Source organism: Nyctibius grandis, chromosome 4, assembly GCF_013368605.1.
Source record: "Nyctibius grandis isolate bNycGra1 chromosome 4, bNycGra1.pri, whole genome shotgun sequence".
Taxonomy (NCBI): domain Eukaryota; kingdom Metazoa; phylum Chordata; class Aves; order Nyctibiiformes; family Nyctibiidae; genus Nyctibius; species Nyctibius grandis.
In genome coordinates this window covers 98,592,953-98,613,970 of record NC_090661.1, presented here as the reverse complement: position 1 = coordinate 98,613,970, position 21,018 = coordinate 98,592,953, and the positions used below count along the sequence as shown (strand labels likewise).

The 21,018-nt window shown below is 43.3% G+C and overlaps 2 protein-coding genes across 2 annotated transcripts; both read left to right on the top strand.

The window, feature by feature from the left end:
* The first annotated feature begins 1,182 nt into the window (after positions 1-1,182).
* Positions 1,183-6,980, top strand: PRDX3 (peroxiredoxin 3). Its single transcript, XM_068399600.1, has 7 exons — positions 1,183-1,270; positions 1,344-1,419; positions 1,537-1,678; positions 2,448-2,583; positions 4,323-4,426; positions 5,473-5,638; positions 6,146-6,980. The coding sequence occupies exons 1-7, from the start codon at positions 1,235-1,237 to the stop codon at positions 6,197-6,199; spliced, it is 714 nt and encodes a 237-aa protein (XP_068255701.1). The 5' UTR covers positions 1,183-1,234; the 3' UTR covers positions 6,200-6,980.
* Positions 6,981-7,955: 975 nt separating this feature from the next.
* On the top strand, positions 7,956-20,394 carry SFXN4 (sideroflexin 4). Its single transcript, XM_068398996.1, has 14 exons — positions 7,956-8,044; positions 8,142-8,207; positions 9,804-9,878; positions 10,830-10,856; positions 10,946-11,000; positions 11,798-11,823; positions 13,255-13,305; positions 13,393-13,458; positions 13,576-13,644; positions 14,721-14,811; positions 16,442-16,557; positions 17,556-17,641; positions 18,721-18,835; positions 19,991-20,394. The coding sequence occupies exons 1-14, from the start codon at positions 8,006-8,008 to the stop codon at positions 20,066-20,068; spliced, it is 960 nt and encodes a 319-aa protein (XP_068255097.1). The 5' UTR covers positions 7,956-8,005; the 3' UTR covers positions 20,069-20,394.
* The last annotated feature ends 624 nt before the right edge of the window (positions 20,395-21,018 follow it).

The window sequence follows — 21,018 nt, the reverse complement described above, 5'->3', positions numbered from 1 at the left end:
GTGTAGCAGACATTGCTCTGGTCACCTTTGGCCTTGGCCCCAGCAGCGGATGCCTGAGCTTATCCTGCCAGTGGAGCCAGACTGCTCTCTAGTTCATAAGGTGGGATCTCCCCGCTGTAAAAGGCTGTGGATATTTATAAATAAGAATACTAAATCAGAAATTACCAAAACGCAGAAGCGTAACTGAGTTCAACTCAATTTGACTACTTAAGATGAAGAAACACACAAAAGGAAGCTAAGAAAAGAAAAACGGACTTTTAGAAAATGTTTAATTTTCAGTACTCTGGGTCGTGCACTCTGCTTGTGCTGCTCCAAAGCACGTGGCCTAAAACAGGGCCGGCAGCCGGCACTTCTTGCTGAAGGTGATCTCTGTTGCTGCCACCATCAGGTATTCAACAAAAATAGCCTGAAAAAACCTTGTACTACTCAACTGACTGTTAAAGTAGCTCCTTTAGCTTGAATTGTGGGAGCTTGGGGTTCAACAGGAGACTCTTGGAAGCCCCCAGCTTCAGGGAAACAGACAGACTTAACACACACCAGGTGTGGTCCCTTCCACAAGCTGTACACCTTTCCTGCGCCGCTTTCATCTGGCAGGAGGCCGGAGGCCTGCAATGGGGTTTTATGACTCTCCTGCCTCCCCCAGAGCTAACGTGCACCCTAACTGCTCTTCCTAGGGCTGGACCAGTGCGGTGCCCCAGCGATGGTCCGTGCAGCCAGCAGAACCGGGACAAACCTCCAGCGCAGACAGAGGCCACAGACACACGTTCAGCTTAACGCAGCGCTGCTGATCAGCAGCAGTAAGTGCCTGTGTGAGAAATCAGGCAACGACTTTGGTTTGCATCAGCTCACAGCCAAGAGAGGCTAAGCAGGCACACGGCCGTTGCACTGTAACTGTTTAATTATGATTAAACAACTCTAATCCGAGCGAGTCCAACAAAGTCAGAGCCAAGTGCATTTGAACAGTTTGTATCCGGAACGTCCCTGAGCACACGCCACGCCGCTTGCTCCGTTTCGGTATCAGCGCACACCGTACAGCCACCCCGCCAGCGGCAAACCCACCGCTAACAGCCCCCTCCCCGCCGGAGGACGGGGCCGACGGCCGGGCCTGCCCCGCCCCAGGCCCAGGCCCAGCCCACCGAGGGCGCGCTCCCCGCCCCGTCCCCACTCGCAGCCCGCGGCCGGGGAAGGCAGGAGGGAACCGAGCCGCCCCGCCCCGCCCACCGCCGCGCTCAACATGGCCGCCGCGCTGGGAAGGCTCCTGCGGACCGCGGTGAGTGACCGACCCTCCCCGGCCGGCCCCGGCCCCGGCCCCGGCGGCTCTGACCCTCCCTGTGCCCCCGCAGGTGCCCGCCGCTGCCGCCGCCGGGAGGAGGCTGACGGCCCGGCCCCTGCCCTGCGCCCGCCGCCCGTTCAGCCTCGGTGAGTGCGGCGGGGAGACACACACGCGCCTCGGGGAGCGTCCCCTGCGGCTGCGCCGGGGAGGAGGCGGCCTGGCCCGGCCCGGCCCGGCCCGCAGCTCTGTTTTCTCCCCCGCAGGCTCCTCGCGGTTTGCTCCAGCGGTCACACAACACGCCCCGTTTTTTAAGGGAACGGCTGTTGTCAACGGAGAGTTCAAGGAGCTGAGCCTGGATGATTTCAAGGGGAAATACCTGGTCCTCTTCTTCTACCCCCTGGACTTGTGAGTGCGGGGTTCTCTCCTTTCAGATGGGTCTCCTGCCTTGCTGAAGGTCATCAGAAGTGCTGCAGAACATTGCTGTCCAAAGCAGCTGGTTTTACCTTATCCGGGCTAGTCTTGCGAGGCAGATGTGGCTGTTCCTGGAGCGTGACTGATAAGACTTGGGGGCAAATGGCCATTGTGTGCGAAAGCAATAGATCTGGTGGCTGGAGAGCATCTTCTAGCTGCCAGGACTGCTTTAGGAGGTAGACGTGGCGTTGCAAGTTGGTTCCTCTTACTACCTTGCAGTTCAGGGTCACGTTGGAGACTCCTTTTAAGCAGCAGGGCCAGCAAACTGCAGCAATACAGCTCCAAAGCAAAAGGTGAACAGATGAGGCTGAGCCTGTCCAGGAGACTTGAATCATCAGGAGCATCCTGGGCAGTTCTGCTGAAGTTGGGTGTAATGGGGCACATGGGGGAGAATTTAAGTTGCAGTCCTTTCGGTTATAGTTTCCAAAAACCCTGTCTAGAGAGTGTCTAGCAGAGGCAGTTTCTCCATCTCTGCAAAAAATCTGTCCAGAATGGAGAGTTAAAATCTGGTATGCCAGCTAGGTGGCTATGGCTGTTGCTTTGAGACTGAAACTAAGCTTGAGCAGGAAACATGGTTAAAATTATCAGGCTAAAGAAAATGCACTGCTGCATTAGTGCCTAGAAACAGACATGAGAGTCTTTTCTAAAAAATTCTCTGAAAAGATTGCAGAATTATTACAGCCTGTTCTCTCTTCCCACCCAGCACCTTTGTCTGCCCCACAGAAATTGTGGCTTTCAGCAACAAAGCAAATGAATTTCGTGATGTGAACTGTGAAGTGGTGGCAGTTTCTGTGGATTCTCATTTTTGTCACCTGGCCTGGATAAATACACCCCGAAAGGTATGAATTGAGCAGCTGTTTGGGGCTTTCTCTGTTGGTTTTCTCTCTTTTCACAAGAGCTCCTCAGAAGAGTTGAATGAACAATTGTACAAACATCAATTTCAATAGACTGCCGAAAGTTACACGTGAAGTGATTTACTTTTGATGACATAATTCTGACCTCAGTCTTTGTTTTCTTGCTCTTTTCCGTAATAATTTGGAGGTTTTTTTCATCTTTGCTTTGCTCTTGTCATAGTCTTGTAGGTTACACCATATCCTTACATGTTTATCTCAAAAGACAAGTACTCAGTATACATGTCACTGTCCTGAGCTGCTTGTCACAGCTGATGGTTTGTGTGCACCCTCACAGGAAATGAACAGCAGCTGTTTAGTCATTGTTAACCAATACCTAATAGTGGTGGCTTCAGAATGGAGGCAGAAGAACGACCAGTTTATTGGAGCACTTGTATTATTAACTCTCACTCGCTGAAATGGTTCCACTTCCGCGATACAAATGGAGGTCCTCAGCTTCCTTCAGGGAAAGAAAGTGATGAAGAGGGCCTTTTACTGGAGAGGAGCCTCTTTCAGATGTATATGAAAATACCCACTTTGGATCACATAAAGCACCTCACTGGTTTGGTTAGTTGTAGAGGATCGAAGTGTCACAGGAAGGTGCAGCAGCTCCTGTGCCATCAGTCGTTACCCCTGTGGTGGTGTGGACAGCAGCCTGCGCTGCCTCCAGGTGCACAGCCCTGCTGTTATAACACACAGGGGAGGGAGGAGAGTTTGCTAGATTTCACGTGGCTTGGCTGAACCTATTGAGAGTATTTAATTTTCTGCATGCTTTGCTCAGAGGTCTAAAATGTGATTATGGACTGACTTCAGCGCTTTACGTGAAAGCTGTTCCGGGTATGCCAGTCAGGCACTGCTCGGTGCACGTGTAGCAAAATGCCCTGCAAAGGGTGGAAAGAATTCTGTGGCGGTACAGACGGGACACTGAGACCCAGAGAAGCTAAGGCCTTGGTTTCTCCGACCTCTGTGTTCAAAGCTCTGTGTATGAGAACTCTGTTGCAGAGAAGCATTTGCAGGATCAGGGTCTGAGTGACTGAGATTACGCAATGATTTACTGATGATGCCAGGGACAGAAAAGCTAACAAACTCCATGCTTGTTTCAAGGACTCTTGCAGTTCCAGTGTGTTCCAAAATGAAAGAAATCATGGTTGACTCTCCAAATAGTATTTAAATTGATTTGGGGGGTAATACGTGTGCTAAATAGAGAAAGCAGCAGAACTCTGATATACCTGGCATGGCTGGTAGAAGCCTTGTGTTTTGTCTGTTCATAGGTTTGTTTTCCCTTCCCTCCCCACCATGTTCATCTTGTTTAATTTTGAACACTTAAATATGCAGCAGAAACTTCTGTATTCGAAGCTCCTGAATAGGGTACAAGGGAAATCTTTCTGAAAATTTATGACTGTTGTCATAGGTAGCCTCTTACCTCCAAAATAAGCAATTCTAAAATGCTCAGTGCAAAAGCTGTTTTCATGTTCCAAAGAAACCTAATGTTCCTCACTACTTTAAAAAACCAAACAACCAAACCAAACAAACACTACCACTCACCTTCCCCCCCTGGTTCCTTTCATGAGCACATGGCATGAATGTGTTTTGTTGTTAGTATACCTTCAAGAGCACTGAATCCAGTGACTCAAGGATAATCCTAAAAAGCATTTTGTAACAAAATGGAATCTTACTCTTTTCTCTAGAGCGGCGGTTTGGGCAAAATGAATATTCCAGTTCTGTCGGACCTCACAAAACAAATCTCCCGTGATTACGGTGTGCTGCTAGAAGGACCGGGCATAGCACTAAGGTAACGCATGAATGCTGATAACTCTGTTCTGACACAACCCAATCTAAACCAACGTGAGCCATACTGTCTCCTGCTGCAGGGGAAAATGCACAGCGATCAAATGAAGACTGTAAGATGTTACTTTTTCTGCAGAACAAGTGCTGTATCCCACCCTAGGAAAAGGGCACATGGCCATTATGGCCATTAAGTTGAGAATGGTTCCAGGCCTCTCTGAGAATGCATGCAGGGGAAAGCCAGCTACCCTGTTCTGAGTGAGTGGGAGAACTCCATCTCACTAAGGAAAACAAAAGGAGAATAGAAGAGCGTTGTACAGTTTTTTACATTGTTTCACAGTTTACGTCTGTCCCTTTTTTTGTCTGATTGTTCTGAAGAGAGAAGAGACTGCCTTAACTTCTGTGTGAGAAGTTTCTAAAGCAGTAGTCCTAGAGGCTACTACAGGCAATCCCATAATTATCTAGAATAAGAAAATTGACATTTCCTTCTCTGCTATGGGAATACTTATTAAAAGCAAATAGTGGTCCCTGAGATCCATTGGATTGTGTAGGAGTCTTCTGGAGACCTTTGGTTCCTGATCTCCTTGCATCAGGAACTTCTGCGTTTGTTGACAAGTTAATTACTATGGTAAAACTGGGACTTTGGTTTTCACAAATGTTTAACAGGATTTAGTTTGTTAGCTTAATGCGTAAGCAACTCTCCACTCAATACCTTTGGATTTTCATATCAAAAAGACATGGGAAGGGTGCCCACTATCAACTTTGAAATATAGGTGGAATTAGAAGTTGTACCTTTGTTACACATCTGTCTCGATTTAATAGTCTTTATGCCTACTGTGTAATTTCACAATACCACGCCAGTCGACTTGTTCTTGCCTTTTGATCACTGCACTAACAAACCATGTATCAAACGCTGTATTGCTACTCCAAACTCCGATACGTGCATCTAAGAATAACTGCTTTGCTGAAATAGTTAGTCCAGTTTCTTGTGTTTGGTCTTGGAACGTGATTTGGAACATGATTTGCATTCCTTAAATTCTTGCTCAATTACAGAGGTCTCTTCATTATTGATCCAAATGGGATCATCAAGCATCTAAGTGTCAACGATCTCCCCGTCGGTCGTAGTGTGGAAGAGACCCTTCGCTTGGTGAAAGCATTCCAGTACGTGGAAACACATGGAGAGGTTTGCCCGGCAAACTGGACTCCAGACTCCCCTACCGTAAGCATCTGCTAAATATCACTTTTCTAAATATAGACGCTGGCATGTTTTTGCATGTCTGAAGGGCTGAGAACCACTTCAACGTGAGGTGCTTGACTGAATCTGTGTCTGTTTTATAAATCTGAGGGTTTTATCAGTATCATACAAATAAGACTAAATTGGTCCAACTAAATGTGTGATTTCTAGGAAGAGGATCACTAATTTTCTTTTAGAAGACACAAATTGTATTTAAAACTCTAAATTTGACTTGCACTCTCCACCAGTTGTCTTCAGATTTTTTTACTTATTTAATGCCCTGCTTGATATTTAGCAGGAAAAATGTGTTACATACTTAAAATTTGCAAGTAGGAGCTTGTACATCATTTAGGCTTTCATCTTTCAGCCAAGTGCAGAAACAACCTGTTGTTTTTATAAAGTATGCGTGGATTTTCTTGGATAAAATGCCCAATCTGTAATTTTTTTACCTTAGTTATAGCATCTAATAACGAAACTTTCTTTTCTTGACAGATCAAACCGAGCCCAGAAGGTTCTAAAGAATATTTTGAGAAAGTGCATACATAAACACTCAAATATGTGGATAAAACTTTTAGTTAACACTGAAGACATTAAGAAAGCAGCTGTGATTATTAAAAAAATATAAAAATCAAAGTTTTCATTTTCTGATGCTTCAAATGAAATTAAGTGTTGAAATATTTACTGACTCCCTTGTCTTGTTTTAAAAAGAAGGCTAAAAACTAAGGCTTTTTTTCCCCTCTTTTGCACCTTGTTTCATAGATTTCTGTGACCACAGAACAAGGACACGAAATACAGTTGTATTCCACAGGGTTTTTCCTCTTTCCTTAACTAGTTTTGGATCAGAAAGTGTCCCACATTTTCTTTTCTCAGATGAAAAACTGAATTCTGTAATGAGTTTGAAACAAAGGGGACAATGCAGAAAATAGAGTTTTGATACATGGTTTGTTTTTTAATGAATTTTGCAGAGGAAGAGATGAATGTAACAAGTGAAAAATAAAAAAATTAATTCCCATTTTTGTGTGTAAATGCACTATAACTTGAATGCAAATATGTGCTATTTCAATCCTGTGTATAGTCAAAAGTTGCAGTGCAGCTACACAGGAGCATTAACAAGCACGAAGAACTTGCATTCTGCTTGGGAGATGGTAAAACCTTGAACCCCAATAGTGTCCTTACTGGAGCTTAATGACAGTCTGCTGTCTTTCAAAGCATTGCTTATTTGCTTAAATCTGTCTCCAGGAAAAACTTAAAGGTGTAATGTTGTACTGCTTGAAAACAATGTAGCATATTTCTAGCTATAATAATAAATCTTTAAGGTTGACTAGCAGCAGGTGTGTTGCTTTGCTTTTCTTTCACTTTTTCCCCAAAGATTACTGTTTCTCTATTTTGAAGAAGTTCGGTAAGTTGCATTGCCTTAGAAACTATCTCCTATACCTTTGTTCACAGCTGGCACTGCCTTTGTGTGTGTCCCAGGGCGAGTAAGCCATAGACAGTAAGTAGCGGGTGTGCTGCTGAGGGCTCGATAAATCGGTACAATAGTGAATGGGTTTGTGTTTTTCATATTCTGCCCTTTTGAGTAGGGGAAAGGACTTAAGATAAACAGAAGCATGAGGGAACTGCTGCTGTTGTGTCCTAAGTTAGCTTTATAACAGGTATCAATGCTGCCAGGTAAGTGAAAGGATGAAAAAACAAGCCTGGCTGTGTGTGGTGCCTGGTGATGCTCCAGGTTTCAGTACTTGCAAATCTCTTTTCAGTCCCAGTGTTTTAGTTCTGTTTTGTGTAAATCCACTACTGTCCATGTGATTTTTCCAATAAACCTCATTTTCTGGACCTACAATACGTGAAGTTAAACCCCTGTGCAGCTCAGTAATGCAGAATAACACGCTAGTGGTGTTGGTGGCGGCTGTGTGTGCCTGTGAGACCGCGGGGCAGTGACACACCGCTCCTTTACCTGGCTGTATCTTTCTCTTACCTCAGTCGTTTTAAGGCAAGGTGGGGGACGCAGGGGTGTCTCTGCAGTCCTGCTCCTCGGCTCTGCCTTCCCGGGTGGCGCTGGGGGACACTGCTGGAACGGGAACGGGCGGTCGGACCTTTCCTAACCACGATCCGCTTCCCTCAACCCCGCTCCGGGGCCTGCCCTGAGGGTGCTCCCGGGCTGCAGGCCGCGGCGGGGGCGGACGCCTCAGGGCCCAGCCCGCGCTCCAGGGCGGGAAGGCGGCGCCGGGCGCCAAGTCTACCCCGCGGCAGGCCCGGGCGCGCGGGGGGGATCCCGGCGCGGCGGCACCGTGCCCGGGCGGAGCGTTGCAGCAGCCGGACCGTCCCCCGGCAGCGCCTTTCCGGTGCCGCGGCCCCATGGACGCCAACCTGCGGTTCTGGAGGGCGGAGGGGCAGGTCAGGGGCTGGGGGAACCGGGGGGGCCGGGACAGCGCGGGTGGGGCGGGCTGCCTCCCAAATAACGCCTCGCCTCCCTAAAACTTGTCTCCGTCAGTCTTTTTTCCAGAGGTTTCTTCTCTGGGCGGACGCCCTGGATCCCCTGCTGCTCCTCAAGTCCTCCGTGAGTAGGGCGGCCCGGCCTCGTCGTTGTAGTTCAGAGCCGTGGCGCCGGTGACAGGAGGGTCGGGTGTTTTGGGGACCGGACGGCAGGAGCGGGGGGACCGGCCCCGTTAGGAATCGAGAAACCCCCAAAGAGAAGAGAGACGAAGCGAGCAGCTGGGCACGCTGTTCTTAGCTGCAGTCTGCTGCTGGGGACTCGTGGTGGGGAGCTGTCGCTGCCTCGGAGGAGGCAGGTTTGCTGGACTGCACCGCAGGCGCCCCAGATCTCTGCAGGGTGATGCCCGTACCCATCCCTGTGGTGCAGCTGAATCTGGGGGCCGTGGAGCTCTTTGATTCTCCTCCGAGTGGCTGTAGTGAAAGGAATCCTCCCCTAAGAGGGAGCGCACATGATTTGTAGGGCCTTTTCATACCAGATAACGATTATTACGATTTTAACATTAATTATTAAAAGTATGACACTAAACACGCTGTTGGCCATAAAGCCTAGCTGCTAAATTTCAGGAACTGTCGTGACAGCAAATTTCTGTCGAAGGTGTGTTTTTCTGTTCATCCACTTCTCTATAGTTTTGTCAGGGGTGACAGGGGAAAAGGCACAGCACATTGTATGAGAGTTGGCTGGTTGATTGCTATGTGAAAGGAATTTTTATTGATTTAATTGTTTTTTAAGGGAAAGCTCCATTAAAACAAAAGAACGTTGTCAAAATGTGTCCACATGAGATACTTCCTTGTCACTTGCAGAGTTAGTCTGTTGTGTGCATCTATTCCTCTATGTATATATATGTGTATATATTGTATTAATATATAGCTCTACATATATTTACATGTACAAATAATATAATGTAGTAAATATAATATGTAAATGCCAACAAGAAAATTTTATAGTGCATTCAGGGACTTGGAGATCTGTGATTATTAGTTCATCCCTTCTTGAATTAGAATACACTGTTGCAAATAGAGATGTGCCCATTGAAGAAAAGTGAAATCATCTCATAAATTCTCCTAAGAGAAGTAGCTTTTTATGTAGACTATGGGTAACTGCACGAGGTTACCGTTTTATTCTCTTTAAGTGTACCTATTTTTCATGATTAAAATCTTAAGCCAAGTTGCAAAACTTGATCACACATTTTTGAACATGCAGGAACATCTAGGGATATTGTGGCTCATTTCTGGTGATTTTAAAAGTCTGGTTTGGAATTTCATTTTAAAATAGCCATCTAGGTGCCTGTGGGGGTATCAGATGGTTGCTTTGGCAGCAGATCTTTCTATTTGCCAGCACACATGGATAACTTTAAGTACAAGATTAGCACTCTTGATTTCAATGAGGTTTTTCATATGCTTAAAGTTCCAGTGCATTTGTGTAATGGGCTGAGGGATTGATACTTAAAGGGACCAAGGGAGCCTGAATAATATAAAAGTTTCTATGATCATGAATTGGTTGTGTGTCTAGGTACATTCTTGCTTTCACTGCTCTGGTGAGGGACAGGTGATTTATTAGCTTGACATTCTAGGTTTGTATTTAGACTGATATATTGCACTTCATAATATTGAAATCTGAGTTATTTTTTCTGTTTGTTTTTTTTTTTTTTCTCAAATATAGGATGAAATAAGAAGAGCGAGGTTATTAATACAAAACAGTGGGAAGACACTAAGTGAGCCCATACAGAATGATCAGGTATTTTGGAGGGCAGTTTTTTGAAAATTGAGGTGTCTTTTTTCATGGCTGAAATAGTTGATATTAGTATAAGATCTAGCAGACAGAATACTGAGATTCAGATGCAAGGGATAACATAAGAAAAACTCATTACTACAGAGATTTTTCTAATCTGTTAATCTAGTAGGAATTTCTTTGGATGACTACTGATGCCAAATTGCAGTGTTATCATCCTGAAGAATGCTAGGTTGTGTACCATATAGCTGAGTTTAAAATATGTTCTCGGATCACTCTAGGAATCATAGCTGTAAGCCTGTCTGCCCTCAGCTGGGATGATATAGGTAGGTGATAAATACGTAAAACGCTTACTGAGCTCATTTTGACTCTTAAATGTTGCATCGTCTTATAGAGGGCAGGTTTGTTTGGTTTCATATCTTATAAAATGAGCAGTAGCAGTACTTGGGTGGCAAACTTGCTCATGGAATTGCTGGAAAGTAGTGCTGAGCCCTTGCTTTGTTAGGAAGAGTGTTTCTTTTGATTCACCGTGGGCTTGGCTCTTCCCATGTGGCATTTAGTACCTTCTGTGTCAAAGTGTGAAAGGGGAAATAAAAAGTACTGTGATTCCAGAAAACCTAAAGCCTTAACATAACTGTTTAGGCTTCTAGCCATATTTGAGAGTTGTTGGTTTCCCTTTTAAAATGCCTACTAGCTTAACTTTTTAAAATGAACTTTCTCTTCTGCCATAGTGTGTGCTTTGGTGCTGTTACACAGCACATGGGATGTGAGTAAGTTATATTCAGCAAGGAGTAGTGGAGAGAAATTTTAGGGAAAAAATAATTAAAGGGGTGTATACATATATGGCATTCCATATAAAAGTGAGTTATTGGGAAAAAAATATAATAAATTTAGAAAGGAGATTTTACCCAGTCTCTTCTGAAACTTGATTACTGACCTAATTTTCAAATTATTTAGACAAAACAAGCCTTCCTGCTAAGCCTGGTAAGTTTACAAAATATTTAGAAATCTTTTTTTTTTTCTTTCTTATTCAAGTATGGCAAAGGTGGTCTAATTTGCCTTTTTTTTTTAAGTCCAGTGTACATCCTGATACAGACAAGATAATTCCTGTTTTGTTTAGACCTCCAGGTAAGTTCCCTTGAGAGAAGTTTTGTGTATGTGAGTGAAGCATCAAAGGGGAATAGCTCATAGTAAATAGCCGCAGTGATACTACAGTGATACGCTTCACCATATAGAAAACCAAGTAGACTCTTACTTCTGTTAGTTGCATTGTCATGTCTGTTGGGATTTATTTATTCCTACAGTCCTCTTGAGGAATTTTTCCTGCAGTTCAACTGCTCAGCTAGGCAGAAATAGTCTGACCAGTCTCTGTTTCTTGTCACTAGAGAATTGAGTTCCCAAATCCCTCCACATGTAAAACAGTCGCTGTAAGCTAAGTTTTCACTTGATGGATGTGGCTACTGTATGAGTTTACTTGCTGTGGTGGCAGATAAAGTCTGCTTGGGGTGATATTTAGGGAGCCAAGACAGTACGGGTTGTTAATCAGATATAACCATACTTAGGCTATTTACTGATTATCTCGTATGACCACTCACAGCTGTGGCAGCGTTTGTTGCCACCCATCTCTTTTTTGAACAGAGTGAGGAGAAGCAATTTCTGTTCAAAACTCAGTTATATAGTTTCAGAGTAGCCACCTTGAGTGGAGTTCACAAGAGCTCAGCTATAAGCTGTGACCAGATATTCTGGCTTCTTGAATGAGGAAGGAGAGACAAAGGTTAGAATTGAAGTCTATGGTGGTGGTGGGTGTTTTGGGGGTTAATGTTTTACTTAGAGCTGAAACTAGAGGGGGAAAGTTAGGGAAACTTTCTGCTCGAAATCGAGACTCAGCATTATTTTTACTGAAATGAAGTTTTCTTTCTTTTTAGCCTTTCTGCCCATATGTCTTCCATTGGTGAGTAATCATGAAAGATGCTAGTGTGCCACAGAGCTTACATTTTTCCAAAGCCAGGGATTGGAGGGTGGGAATAGAAGGTTTTAGGCTGCTTAGATGTATTTTCAGCACAAGCTTTTTAAAAGACATCTATTCTATGGGAACTGCTGAGTAACCTAGAAATCAAGCCCTCAAGGAATCTCATTGGAAGTCCAAACCTGTGAGCTACTTTCCTTTGGCAGTAATCAAAGTGTTCATGCGTGAAGGTCAGCTTTCTGATGCAAGGTGAAATTCGCTCAGCATTGAGAGCAAGGCCTGGTTTTGGCCTGTTTAACCTCAAAAAACTGTGGCAGGAAGGAGTCAGAGCCTTGTGTTCTGGATTTCAGACCCAGAATATGAATTTTTTCTTATGTAGATTGTACATTTGCAAGTAAGAAATGGTGTTGTCAGGAAATTACAAAATATTTAAAAATAAACTCTTGTTACAGTGCTCAAAATTGCACCATTTTGTTTCATAAAATTGTAGCTGTGATTTGATGTGTGTTTATTCATTTAGATGTGTTTGCCTATTGTTTTGGCATATGAATGTACATACTGAGATATGTCATTCCATGTAAAGATTACAGCATGAACTTATATGGCGCTACCAGAAAGTGTAATGAAAGTTTTGATGGCTGTTAAATTCATTAACAGTAATAGAATTAACAGAAATATTTCTTTTTGATATTTACAGCCTAATGCTCTTTCATAGATGTGGTTAGATTCAGCGCTGGCATTAATAATAAAGGTAGTTGATCCACGAATATTAAATGAATTATTGATTGTCCTCTGAGGCTTTGGACATTCCCTGCCCTCCTCTTGTTCAATATTTGCCTTATCTTGATTGACTCTGTTCTTTGGGAGTGCTCCACACCTTGAGCTTCGTAGGTCAGACCTCAAGAAAGGCTGTTGTTTATTAAAACTGAAGTTCTTACTCACTATCTGAATTTGAGGAGGAGTTGGGAAGTAACTCCTAAAATGTTTGATCTTAGATCAGTTAGATCTAGTATTTATATCCCCACTAATCAAAACAATCTGATCCTTTCTCACTCACTTCTTTAATTACATTTTTATTATCTTAGTTACTTTATTTGCATCTGTTTAAGCTTACAGGTGCAAATGCATTTTTTTATTTTGGGTAAGAAAGCATCTTGTTCAAATATTCTTGCACACAGTGTTTTGATCACCATGTCTCCATGTTTCATATTGGATAGAAAAAGGGAATATGTTACACCTGTGGCAAGAAAGCATGTTAGTCTAGAATCAACACAAATAGCTTTGGGTGCTGTCTGGTGCCTTTGACGCTGCTGCAAGTAGTAACATAGCAGTTATCTTTGTGCTCTAGCCAACCACGGCTCACCAAAAACTTCTAGATTCATCAAACTTAATTTTCTTGTGGGGTTTTCCTCTTAGGTTATTGTTTCATCACTTCAGCTTCAGGCAAAGCAAACTTTTTTTTCTCAGGTAATTGCCTCTTTCTTTCTACATTTACAATCTTTCTGTCTCAGTCCCAAGTTCATTTTTGCTTATAATAATCTCTCCTTTCTGCAGTTCGTGTTTCACACATATACCACAGGATTCAGCCTGTTAAATGGAAATGGTACCACAAAGGCTGAAGTATGTGTCGATTTTTTTATTTTTTAAATCATCTTAATTGTACAAGACCATATTGAACATGACTTACAAGTGTTTTACAAATGTACTTAATGTAGTATTTTCTCCTGTACTTCTTAGGAGTACTCAGTTCAACAAAAGCAGGTCTTCTGTGGCTTGGGAGCCATTTCCTATGCAGCCTGTATTGGGGTATGTATTTGCTCAATGATTGCTTTCCTAATAAGCTTACTGAGAAGGAGTAGGCACTGAGATAATCACACTGCCAGATATCCTTCAGGACTGTGTTTTAATGCTCTGCTCTGATGTCTTCCCCCCAGAACTGTTGAGAATAAGAATTTTCCTGATCATCTGTCAGCCAATACCTTGCTTGGCTTCCTCTTCTGACCTTTATTATTCTGCAAGCTTAGAAAACGCAGGTTAATTAACCTCCCAGGAGGGCTAGGTAGCTGAGGGCTACGTAGCTAGCTCTGTGCTGTGCTGGAGTAGGGATTTGTGGTTTTCAGAGTTTGCTACATCAGAATGAGCTCTGGTATCCTCATGACACTCATTGCAAGTGTAGGTGCCCCTGTAATGCATTTCCTCACTCTCCACACTAAACAGTGATTTTTTATAAGCCTTCTGGCAGAAAAATATGGCTGTTCCTGCTTTTGTTAGATGGACTTTCACCTCTGCCCGCTAGGCAAAACAGTTGAGCCAGCAGTGCTCAGGACTTGACAGAGGTCTGAGGAGGCAGCTATGCCCGTGGGTGAATGTGGGAGTTCTTCCCCTTTGTCCCTCAAGGGAGACTCTAAGCACTGGCTGGTGTCCTGGCCATTTATTCCTAAATGAAACTTCCTGCAAGTGTATTACGGGAAGATAGAAACTGCAGAGAATCAGGAACAAATGCACAAGTGCACCAGGTGTCCTACTGGGGGGAGAGATCAGCGTGTGTCACTAGGCAGTTGGACGGATGTCCAAGGAATATGAGTTAGAGGTAATTGTTTTTCTGTCTTTGTATTCGTACTGCTATTGTCCTATACATGATAATGTTTAATGCTTTTTTTATCATAATATTTTGTATTCTTATTTAAGAGAGTGATTATAAATACCTTCGGTAACAAGAGAACATGCATATTTTGTTGGAATGTTAAACCAAGGCATTTGTTTATTTTTATAGATGGTAATTATGTACTAAGTCACAGATTTATTTTCCTAAACTGTTGCACATACTGAAATACTGCACATTTTTTTTAATAGAAGGTGCCTGTTTCCTCCCAATGCCTTAGGCTCTTCCTCTTGTCTTCATGAATCAATACATGTTGAAGAGTTCATTAGTGCACCTAGTTGTCAGACAACTTCTACCTGCTCCTCTTCTTGGTGAGTATAAAGAAACTGTACATCATGCAGCTGGTCTGAGGGTCATTTGCTGCCCCCATCTGACTGTAGAATTTTCTTTCCCTTGCACAGATGTTGTCTGACCATTTCCTAGCCTTCTTCTCTACCTGCCTTTGCTGGGTACTGTCCTTTCCGTGTGAGAGCTAACACTCACTGATCAGTGTAGCTGACCTCTCTTTGACGCTTGCTGGTTTTTAGTTTTAGAGATGCAGAGCACTCTTCTGACCTTTGTACACATGACATGCAACTGTTTCTCCAAAGATACCCAGGGATGCAGTTGACATTTTTCTTTGGCTTGGACATTATACCTGAAGCCATCAGGAGGGATTGGGAGGGCAGCAGCATTCGAACTGGCATGAGCTGGTGTGGCACATACATGACACCAGAGTGCGACACAGCTCTAGGTGTGCACTGGCATAGTTCCTTACTCAGGTTGGGGCTGCTGCTGGCTACCGAGCTGGCTACCTAACTGGTGACAGTGTAGAAAGTGAGAGTTGTTACAACAAAATATTAACCTTGCAAGATAATGGGACTCAGTTCATTACTAGAACGGCTCTGCTGATGTGGTGAAGTTGCACCAGGACAAGTTTAACTATTTGATGTCATGAACTGTTTTTCTAATGTTATTAAAGAAATTTTTGGCCTTTCCTAGGGGAAAACTGGTAAAATTAAAACTGTTCCAAGTTATGTGAGATGGTTACCCAGATCTTTCTGAGGATCTGCATTAGAGCTTTCTGACTTGTTTCCCTTGGAGCAGGTGTTAAAATGTACTTCCATTTTCTTAAATATAGAGAGAAACGTGAGGGTAATTGATTAATACTAGTCCAGCATTTGAAAAGTATTGTCTGTTACACTGATGTCTTTATTGAACAGCCCTGACAAAAACTAATAAAAAGAGAAGTCTACTATTTCAAGCAAGGTCAGTTTGCCAGACTATGCCCTTTTATGCCTAGACTTTGGTCTAGAAAAGAGAAAGGAGAAAACCAACTGGATTACTAACTGCCATTTGATATGGCCTTTATAAGTGCCAGTGGTTTAAGCTTGTGTTTTCAGTGACTGATTGAGGGATGTTTTCAGGTACCTTGTGAAGCTGGGTCTGGAGGAGACAGAAGCATTCTCCTCTGGGATGCAGCACTGCCACTTGTGACAGACACACAGCTGGGCCGACACTTGCCATAGTGGAATGTATTACAGCCAGTGTTCCCCTGGCACCCTCCCTTTCAAATCAGGGCTGCAGCCTTCACTTAAATCTGTTCCCTTCAGAGTCTTTTCTTCTTTGCTGGACCAGTACAAAACCTATCCACAACACAAATCCCTCCCCTTTCTCTGAAGAATAAAGTACTTTTGGTTTGAGCTGGATGGCAGTGATTGAAAGCTCTGAGTCTGTAGTGATAAAGCACCTTGTAGGATTGGGGCCTTAAAATCTCGCTCAAGCTTCTGAAACAAAGATTAAGATCCCAAGTAGATTTTTATGGACAGTCTCTTCTTAAGCTGCCAGGTTATTCAGTTGTGAACTGTTGAACTGGAAATGTAAAATGCACATAATTGCGAATGTTACTATTGAGATAGTCCTTTTGGACCTTTTAAAGCAAAATCCTCTTTAACTCTGCAGGCTTGATGAGTGCATTTACTGTGGCGATGGTGAGAAGCCCAGAATTTGAGAATGGAATTGAAGTGATGGACAGGAACGGCAAGGTTGTAGGAGTGTCACAGAAGGCTGGTGAGAAGGTAGGCGAGGGGGTGGAGGCCACTCTTGACTTGCCTTTCATCCCCTCCTCAGAGCTGAATGTGATGCTGAGAGTAGATAGAGTTGGATGTATTGAAATGAGGAATCCCAGATCAGGTGCCAAATCCTTGGGTAGGCTTGGCCTAGGTCTCCGGAACCAGGTTCCACAAGCTTTGTGTCTTAGAGGGTTGGCAGCCTCCCCAGACCAATACACCGAGTGCCAGAGTTGAGCCGCAGAGACACTAGCACAGACATTTCTGCTTTCCCTGGTCACCTCAGAAGGAGACAAGACTCTTGGACCTTCTTCTGATAGTACACCTTGGAGAAAAGCCCTGTATTATATGTATCACGTGCACTTTCTGTAGTAGGAATATTATTTAAAGGCTGTGCCTCCCAAGGGGTAATGCCCTGATCTATAGTGTGCTAGTGCATTTTATCCTTGGGCTCCAGTTGCTGACCAAGCTGACTCCGTATTTGCTCCTTTCATTGGTTGCCAACATCCGCTGTAGAGCCTGGCACAGGAACTAGAGCAAGGATTCATGTTTTGTGTCCTGTCAGTGACCCTCCCTTTCTGTGCTGCTGTCCAGAGGGGAGGAAACAGGTAGATGAGCATAAAGATTTGTGGGCAGCTGAAGAGAGAACTTCAGATTTGACACAGGATAGTTAGGATGCCCAGAAGGTATAACCATTTGGAAGAAGTTCAGCGCAACTTAACAAAAGCAAGTCTCAGCAAAATTATTATCGTGGTAGGAAAACTCAATATGAAATCAGTAGTTTCACCTTCCTTTTAAGGTATTTCTTAGTCGCAAGTGGAATATTTGCCACTTGTAGGAGCTTAGTTTCCATTTAAGAAATAATTCCTCTAACAAATACTTTTATCCCTCATTTATCTGTTGCTTGAAACTGCAGAGTATTAGACAAAAAAGTGCTCACAGAAGCATGCCATATTTGAAGCTGCACAGAGCACTGCTTTAACATTTCATTTTCTCTCTTCCTGGAGGCCGTTAAAGAAACAGCATTGTCGAGAGCAGTCTTGTTTGGGACAACATTCTTCCTGCCAGCTGTGCTCATGCACTTCGTGGAAAGGTAGGAGGTACTGCGAAAGGGCTGGGGGTGCCTGGTCAGTGTGTATTCTGGTTTTCAGTCTGGCTGTTACCACTTGCCAATTTTTTTCTTGGGTTTGGGGTATTACTTGCCTTGGTAGAAGTGATTATCTGGGAAGTTTCTGTTCAGCTACTGTGAATCATTTGGATAAGTAAATGAATCTGGTTATGTCCACATCCATGCTTTGAGGGTTTGCAGCAGGTTGTGTAAAACATGAGGATTTCCTCTCTCCTCCCATGCAGGAAACAGGTTTGTGCTCGTCTGCCAGGCTGTTTTCCAGCACCTAGGTTCCCTAACTGTGATTTGAGTCCCAGTGTCTGGTGTCAAGGTTGTTCACAGGACTTAGCTTAGATTTGTTACTTCTGAAGACATAATATGGTACTTGAATTTGCAACTAAAATTGGATCCCAACTTCCAAATAGCTTTCCATATATTGTAAAACATGTTATTGTTCTCGCAACATTTAGAAACCCTGTATCATAAGAACAATTCATTGTATGCTTTATCAGAGAATTCTTAGGTAGGGATGATCTATGTCATGTAAATAATACAGGTAATTTGGTATTGCCTAAATGAATTCCTTATCCCCCTCTGTTAGCTTAATCCTGTTAGCAGAAGACATAAATGCAGATGTAAGATAAAATTTTAAAAATATATTGAGTGGTAAATTTTGCACAAGGCAAAGTAGGACTGCCAAGAGGAAGTAAATCTGAAAGGAAAGAGGGTAATGCAAGAAACATCTTAGTCAAAGGCCTGAGACACTTTAAAGCACTAATGCCCCTTCTCTTGTCATTTTGATCTTGCTGCTTATTTTCTTGATCTTGTACTGACAACGTGGGCCTGGAAAATGCTGCTGCTGAATACAAACAAAGGGAAAGAACAGGAAGTCAGGAGTAAGAACATAGAAAGTAAAGAAACATCTTTAGGATTCATAAGCCTAGGGTATTACTAACTTCAGTGCAATCTCAACCACTAAAATAGTAGCTAATGCTCTTTGTTTCACTGTCAGATTATTTTTCAAGCCCCAACTGACTTCCTTACCTTTTCAATGTCTTGGACAGAGCAAAACTTGCAAAAACTCCACGTGCTTTGGCTTCAGTGAGAATGCTTGTGATCACGTCAGTACTAGCAGGGATGCTACCAGCCTCACTTAGTATGTTCCCGCAGTGTGGGCAGGTAAGTCCTTTCATAGGAATTGATTTAGGATTATTGTTATATTAAATACTGATTGCAGAACTATGGCCAGCAGTCTTAAGGCCACATAGAAAAAATTAATGGGATTAATGTGGTTGTGCATCTAAGATGGGGCAGCGGAGAGGCTGCTTGTGAAGGCCCATGTACTAGGCAGAGGCTTACAGGACTTTCTAGGTCTAATTGGCATCGTGTGTTACTTATAGTTACACTTTTCAATGTAGATTTATCAGATTTTCACAACACTGTGAAGCGAGCAGGGTCGGGAGAGCTGAGTTAAAGATTAAAACCAAGGCTCTTCCAGCACTGTGTTCAGTTCTGCTGGAGATAGGAAGGATGTAGATGAGAATTTTTTCTTTCATGCCAAGTCAGCATTAGCTCATGGGAGGGGTAAACCAACTCACAGGTGGCATCTCTTCACCCTGCCTTACTGAACTGCGCAGTGTAATCTGTTCCCTGGGAAAGTACACCTTCCTGGCAGGTTTTAAATGGAGGATGGAGCCCTTGAGCCTTGGGCTTTGGAGACCAAGTGAGAGAGGAGCCTGGGCTTCCTTTCTGCATTTATTTCTTCTCTCTTACCAGCACTGTGCAAATATTCACAGAAAAGCACGGGCTGGGCTCTTGCAGTTTTCAGTGGTGTCTTTTATTTGCCTAAACTTTCTGGCATTGTAATCTCTTTTTTTAGATTTCTTTACCCTTGTTGCCGTACGAGATTAACTGAACATAAATGAGGGGACTTGTGACAAATTATGTACTGAGAGTACGGCTGTTTGGTTCCCTTTGAGCTTCCCAGTTGCTCAGCCCACAGCAGAAGTTCTTCTGGGTGCATCACCCAAATATAGCGAATGGAGACAACGTCACTAATGCTCTGTTTAGATCTCAGGAGTACCTCTAATTTTAAATAAAACATATTTATTCCCTTACGTGTGTGCATCTAGAAAATGTCAGAGAAGGAAAAATAAAAAGCCCAAACCACAAAAATCCCACAAACCCCCAAATAAACAAAGAACCCCAAATCCTGTACAGTCTTGCTTCTGAATACAGTATTTCAATTTGTGCAAAGTTCAATGCAGTAAAGAGGACTTAACATATACTTAGCAGGATATGGTGGTGCTGATTCCCTTTTTCTATACGCTTCAGATAAAACGAGCAGAACTTGAACTGGAAATACTGTCATCTACAGAAGAAACAGAGTTATTCTACAATAGGGGAATTTAGAGATTGGCTTTAATATATAAACGTGTGCTCTGATTGAAGTGAATTCCAAATGCATCAACAAATTCAATTGACACATGCGGCTGATTGAATCATGACTTTATGGTGGCGTACGTACCAGATATGGTGTATGATGGTGTGGTCTACAGAGAGGCAGACTCTGCAAAATGATTTTGCAAGCCCCAGCCCCCAGGCAGGTGTGTACACATAACCTAATGCTGTAAATTATATTTGTACCAGAAAGCACTGTAACACAGCGTTTGTCACCATGTTCTGTATGCTTCCTTGTGTGATTGATTTTTTTTAATTAAAAGACTACTGAATACCAACGTTTGTTCTGCTGTTGCTGCAGCTTTTGATGTGCTGCTTTCCAGGAACACAGCTGGTAAAGGCATTAAGATCAGTCGTCCTTTGGGTAAAGTCAAGCTGGTTTTTCTCAGAATACTGACTTGGTATGTTTTGTTGTATTTAGTAACGCTCATGTCAAGGATGAGATGTGAGTGAGGTAGCCACTGAAGTGGTATTAGACAAAGCAACCCTGATGGCAATATAATATTGGTTAAATTTAGTTGTTTAAGAAATGTTCAGGAAATGGTGTTCAAACTTGGCTACAAAGTGACTCCGGGCTTTCTCAACATCTTTGAAGGATCTGTGAGGCCTGATGCCTCTTGAGCTTTAGAACTTGTTTTTTTACACTGAAGCCACTAGGAAATCCTGTGCCTTTCTGACTTTGTGGTGGACAACGAGGAATCCCCACTTTTGCAGGTTGATGGCGTTTATCCAAACAAAAAACTGTCTTTTGAGATGTGGCATGAGGGTTAGCCTGTTAATCAGTGTGGTGATAAATTTTGCTGATTAAACAAAATTATTCAGAGGACCAGGGCTGTCTGTGAAGAGCTGCAGAAAGCTTCATGGATATCCATTGAAGGATACCGAATTCATGGAAACTACAC

What these genes read in the sequence shown, in the direction of transcription:
- PRDX3 (XM_068399600.1), top strand. Translation starts at nt 1,235, where the DNA reads ATGGCCGCCGCGCTGGGAAGGCTCCTGCGGACCGCG. An exon ending in CCGCCGCCCGTTCAGCCTCG is followed by an intron (nt 1,420 to 1,536) that starts GTGAGTGCGGCG and finishes TCTCCCCCGCAG; the next exon opens with GCTCCTCGCGGTTTGCTCCA. An exon ending in GGATAAATACACCCCGAAAG is followed by an intron (nt 2,584 to 4,322) that starts GTATGAATTGAG and finishes TCTTTTCTCTAG; the next exon opens with AGCGGCGGTTTGGGCAAAAT.
- SFXN4 (XM_068398996.1), top strand. Translation starts at nt 8,006, where the DNA reads ATGGACGCCAACCTGCGGTTCTGGAGGGCGGAGGGGCAG. An exon ending in TGCCCATATGTCTTCCATTG is followed by an intron (nt 11,824 to 13,254) that starts GTGAGTAATCAT and finishes TTTTCCTCTTAG; the next exon opens with GTTATTGTTTCATCACTTCA. An exon ending in TGTTCCCGCAGTGTGGGCAG is followed by an intron (nt 18,836 to 19,990) that starts GTAAGTCCTTTC and finishes TATACGCTTCAG; the next exon opens with ATAAAACGAGCAGAACTTGA.